The following is a 5,652-nucleotide window of genomic DNA, read 5'->3' as shown; positions in this document are numbered from 1 at the left end:
TTTCCCATTTTCACTATTTTAGACCTATGTAAACAACATGAATGCATGTCTGCAATGAGGATATCCATCATGTTACAAAAAGCTGCAACAACAGATGGTAAAGTCTAGATGGATCAATTTTTGTCTTAGTGTTTGATGGCATTGAACAATGCAAGTGATAGTGGAAAACTTTCAACCAAGAAATTCAAGTGACTTTGCAGGATGAATAAATGTCATGGTGTGATGTAGTACAAGATTCATCATTATTATTTCTCACTGAATGCAAAATCTTGTTCCATTGCATGATCAAAGACAAAGCATGATTAAAGCCTATGCACTGCAGATACATCCTTGGAAAGATATCAAGCCCATGGGTGTATTTTTTTTTATTCATTGCATATGTCATCTTGGAAAGACTTTGTGACAAGGAATAAAAATTTGTTTCTGCCACATTGATGTGAATAAACATTAAAAGACAATCTAGTCAAAACAACATATCGATTTTATATATCAGGGTATGTCTGAAATTCACTCTTTTTCCTTTTTTAAAAATAAATTTAGATATCATGGAGTTAAGGAATGCCACTAATACAATGGCTATGGATTTGATATGTACATGTACAGGAGAATTTTCAATGCATAATTTCTTACAATGATATAAAATCATATTTCCATTGCTCTTCACATGGTGTTTGGGAAGCACCACTGAAACTGAAACTATAATCAGACTAATGCAGATTGAGAGACTAGCTTCATGATTGCATATGGTTCACCGTTCTAATATACACACCATGTATTTGTTATCATTGATATGTGTCCATAATACAGGTCAAACTTTGGCACCCTTCATAAAATGTTCATGTTTTGCTGCTCTGTGATTTTCTCTTCCAGTAATATTCCAGTCAGTGTGCTCAGCTGGCAGCAGTCCTCTGCTGTGGGCTATAGCAGGTTTTTGTGTGGTCATCATTGTTCTGCTCATCATAGTCATTCTGTTTCATGTTGAACAAAGGATGAAAAGAAATGCCAAGAAACATCAACCTGACGGTAAATAATGATAAAAAAAACTGTTATAAGTTGTAAAAGGAATGAACATGATACAAGATGGTAGTTGATAATTGAAGTGTATTTGAAAATACTACATGGCTTATCATTGGCAACTCAATGAAATCAAGCACGTCAAATGATAGTCATAAATGCCAGATCCTAGTTCTCAGAAAGTTTGACATCTCTGTACATAGTACATACATGACAGCAAGTTGTATCAGTCACAGTACTACTGGTACCTGAATTTTTATCTCTAGTTGCTGTGTACAGCATTTGCTGTGTTCTCTAAATTTAAAGATCCATTATCTTAGTAAATACTTGTGACTTGTGTGATCCTTTTGTTAAAATCCATATATAATATGTCCATTTATCTTGTATCATGCATGTTTTCATTGCAAGATGTTATTACGAGGTAGCCTCTGATGTTTTCCTTGCACATGTATATTTGCCAAAAGTTCAAAGAATAGAGACCAATGTACTGTCTGTAGTTCTCTGCTGCCTTTGGAAATTGTCATTTGGCAAAAACAGAAAGGAGAGAAATCCACACTATTTAGAAAAGACTGTATTATAAAAGTGGTTATTGACAGTGAACATCAACAGCTGTTGTTTTATCAACAGACTCTGATTAGTGTGAATTCACATACATGTATATCATTATCAAATGAAAGGACCATGAACTCAGAATTCACATGGTATCAAGATCAGTTGAATCAGACAAAAATCAAGTGGCTTTGAATTTATGAAAAGTATTGTTATTACTATAGTATGTATCAGCCTTATACTGTTTGTATGAATTTTTAAAGAAATTTTTCCTACATGTCTACAAAGAGAGGTAAAGATAAGCTTTCCCAGATTTCTTTCCATTCTATATTTTTCAAAAAGTAAAGAGACAAATGCTTTTAGCTGTTCATAGTATCAAAGATAAGACAAAGATAAGGAAAAAATCTGTACAAAGAAAGCAGGGAATGGTAAAACAGTCTTTTTAGGGCATGCTTTTTATATTGGGACATTCAATTTGTGAAAACATAATAGCATCTGGTTGATTGCTATTTCCTTTGGCAATGTTGTCCTTCATATGCTCCAAATTGGGATATGTTTACTGTTTCATTGTATGCCATATTGTATGTTTTGCATTCCTTGGATAGAGCCTGGTAGAAATGATGGAGCACATAGTGAGCTGCAAGCAGTCAATGAACAGGAAGAGGCCCAAAGGCTTCATCAATTTGAGGATGCCGAAGATCATGCTGAAGAACAGCAAGCTCCACAGACAGCAGGTGTTGGCATAGTTGGTTGTCAAGTCAACCGCATCATCCAATCTACTCCACAGGTACCAAGGGATGAGGCAAGGGATGCTGGAGCGAGGAGAGATTCACATTATTTGGACATAGAGAGACAGGGTGGGTCAAGCGATGTGACCCTGAGGACCACAGGCCCTTTGTCATCAAGGGGTGCTGCTGGACAAACTGCAGGTGCTACTACCACCATGTCCCTGGAGGGAAGATGCACCAAGAAAGGGAAAGGGAAAGGGAAGAGGCAGAGGGCTTGGAAAGATGACAGAGGGAATAATTACACTCATGTAAATGGTAATACCAATAGCAAACATACCAGGTCTGTAGAGATGGGGCCAGAAGTAGTGGAGTTGCTGGATTGCAATGGACAGTGTGAATCCAAGGTATGAGGTTCAATGTCATTGACCTTCCACATTTGACCATCATCTGCTGTCTATAGAGAAGCACTGCATTTCTGGTGTCAGTGGGACTGTCCTTTGTTTTTTCAGTCAAACATGTTTTCTTGTCCTTTAAGTTTAAAGGGATGGTACAGTTTCGGTTGAGATGGGGTTTGAGTTTTCCAAAGCTTTTTGATGATTTTTTTTTTCAGAGTCGGGAAACCTCTTATGAAATATGAAAGAGCATGTAATTCTAAGAGGAATTCAGAGTTTATCTGATGAAAGTTGGTTTTGAAATGGCTGAGATATCTAAAACAAAGGGAACCCAATAAACGATGGGACCCACCTTTGATTAGGATCCCTCTGTTTACTTTGTTTTTGGATGTCTCAGCCATTTCAAAAACTGATTTTCATCAAATAAACTTTGAAGTCCTCTTAGAATTGTAGGCTTCTTAACATTTCATAAAGTGGTTTCTAAATATCTCACAAAAAGTTAAAAGCTGAATTCTCACCTCAACCATGTATATACCATCCCTTTTATGATCTGTTTACATTTTGTATGCACTGATGTGGACAGGGAACTCAAGGAGTAAACTGTGATAAACAGAATGAAGTCTATTTCATACTTGTGTTGCCAATCCCTGCAAAAAAAGGAAATTTACACATTATGCACCATGTTGGCTGTATGGTGGAGAAGGAAAGGCAGCAGATCCACACAAAGGATATCTGTTTGCACAGCCAAACTTGGTGACATGTATTATAACAAGCCACAGTTTCCATGGCAAATGATACACTTGCCAAATTTGGCCTTATCTTCACTCAAACTTTTAAAGGAGGCTGATCTTATTTCTCGCTTTTATTTCACAGAATATGTAAAATAAATTAAAGAGATACAGCTGTATATTGTTCCACCTCCCTGACTCAAATGGAATTCATGTGGGTTGTCTTGTGGTTGTTGTTTTCGTTTTTGTTTTTTTGCAAAATACAAAGGAGGTATATCCTTGTTTGTAGAAAAGGATTTCAAACTTATGCCCCTCCCCCTTTGTCGTAACACTCGCCATTTCTTTCCTGTGTAATCCACAGGTATTGGTTGGTGTTTTTGCCACTGTGTGGGTTTGTATGATCAAATAACAATGAATGTTTTATGTTCAATGAAATGAAAACATTCAAAAAAAAATCTTTCATTTGAAATCCCCTGAAATTATAGGCATTTCTTTGAACATTTAGAGGCTGTCTTCACCTGATAGCGTTGCATGCAGATTGCTCTACTGTAATTAAACTATCTAGGCTATTAATGTTGTGAAAACTCCTTCGACTGTAATTGGAAAGCAACAGCCTTATCATTATGACTGTTCTCTGACAATCTCGCAAGTATCAAGGATGAAAAGCTACAGAAAGAAAGGGTTTTATACAGTAAATCTTGCATGTAATGTAACAAAAACAGTATAATGTATGATTTTTGTGCCAGTAGTAAACCCAAGGTATGGACGAGAGTTGCTTGATTTTCTCAAATGAAAATGCAAAATGTTAGTGCTGATTAGACACAATGTATGACATATTAGTTTTGAATATTTGCAACTCTTATGGAAAGTCCAAGGACAAAATGTGATACAATAAAACTCACAAAATTCAATCCACAAGGTCCTACAGAAGGACATCATTTCACTTGAAGTCAAGCTTTTCTGTGATTAAAATGAGTGATATGCCACTTTGCTTATATATTGCATCTAGTACATTGTAAATAAAATGGAAATAAAAAAATAGGGGAAGTCTGACATACAATTAGAAATTTGTAGGATTATAGCTCATCTTTTTACCTGAAATACCTCTATTTTGATACACATATAATTGTATTGGAGGTGATGATCTTGTCATGTCTTTATATTGACATACATACAAATCTTCACTAGATTTTTTGTTTTGAGTTTCTTTGAATGAAATGAAGATGACTTGCATTCTTTCCATTCGATTGTATTGTAGTACATGTAGAACTGAAGTAGCACACTCTGGAAAGTGACTGGAGAAGCAAAGATATTGATCACAAACATGATGTTCATTTATGCTACTTGCACTTTGCAATTCTATAACTGTTGAATTTCAATTGTGAGGAAACTTATGCAATTCTGTTTGATTTGTTATACACTGTATGAACTCCATTCCAGTCAACTTCAGCATGTACTATGCATGTATTTGTAATTCATAGACAACTAGAAAAGCACTCTGAGAGCACAAACCTCCGCCAAGTAGATATCTAGCTACTTTCCACCGATGATCTTGCTCTTCCCAAAGAGATTTTTCTCCTCTCAACCACTGCACTGTATTGGGAAAAGATCTTTGGACTCTACCCTCCATAGATATCAGTTTTTTCCGCCCATAGGTCTACATGCTGAAAAATCGCCCTTGAATTCCCAATATAGAAGCCTTTGTTACGTCATAAACCCTAGCTGCGCGGCGCGCCTCACCCTAGCAGAAACTAGAGCATGAACGTTAGTGCGCGCATGTAAACATCAAATACGCGCAGCCTGAACTCCCAAGTTCATTGACCCTTCCTGCCAAAATACCAAAAATCCTTCATAAATTCCCCCAAAATTCTTGGACCACTACCAAAAGTTAATCGTTTGTTACTTGTGTCATTCTCAACCTTTCCTGCAAGTTTCATCCCAATCCGTTCACTACCTTTTGAGTTATTTTGCACATGGACAAACTAACTAACTAACTAACTAACAAACCAACGGTAACGAAAACATAACCTCCTCCCTTGGGGGAGGTAATGATATGGGCCATTTTTGGACCTTATGTATGTTCTGAAAGTGATTGATGTGGTTCAAGCAACATAAAGGTGTTAAAAGGCAATCAAGCGGGCATGAGTCGGTACATAATTCATTGATATGTCTTTCAAAACGTGGTATTAAATCTTTAAAGGGATGGTGTAGTATTGGCTTAGATGGGAATTCATGTTTTGT

The 5,652-nt window shown here is 36.4% G+C and overlaps 1 protein-coding gene across 1 annotated transcript; it reads left to right on the top strand.

Moving 5' to 3' along the window:
* Positions 1-895: 895 nt before the first annotated feature.
* On the top strand, positions 896-2,892 carry LOC139712909 (uncharacterized). The gene is made up of 2 exons (XM_071624687.1): positions 896-1,023; positions 2,169-2,892. The coding sequence occupies exons 1-2, from the start codon at positions 990-992 to the stop codon at positions 2,699-2,701; spliced, it is 567 nt and encodes a 188-aa protein (XP_071480788.1). The 5' UTR covers positions 896-989; the 3' UTR covers positions 2,702-2,892.
* Positions 2,893-5,652: the final 2,760 nt, after the last annotated feature.

Source organism: Diadema antillarum, unplaced genomic scaffold (genome assembly GCF_040938485.1).
Source record: "Diadema antillarum isolate AM-2024a unplaced genomic scaffold, OU_Dant_1.0 seq00001873_RagTag, whole genome shotgun sequence".
In the NCBI taxonomy this organism is placed as follows: domain Eukaryota; kingdom Metazoa; phylum Echinodermata; class Echinoidea; order Diadematoida; family Diadematidae; genus Diadema; species Diadema antillarum.
The sequence above is the reverse complement of the archived record's forward strand: the minus strand, read 5'-3'. Positions and strand labels throughout refer to the sequence as shown.

Coding starts and splice junctions, on each gene's coding strand:
- LOC139712909 (XM_071624687.1), top strand. CDS start 990: ATGAAAAGAAATGCCAAGAAACATCAACCTGACG. Junction 1,024..2,168: donor CAAGAAACATCAACCTGACG/GTAAATAATGAT, acceptor TTCCTTGGATAG/AGCCTGGTAGAAATGATGGA.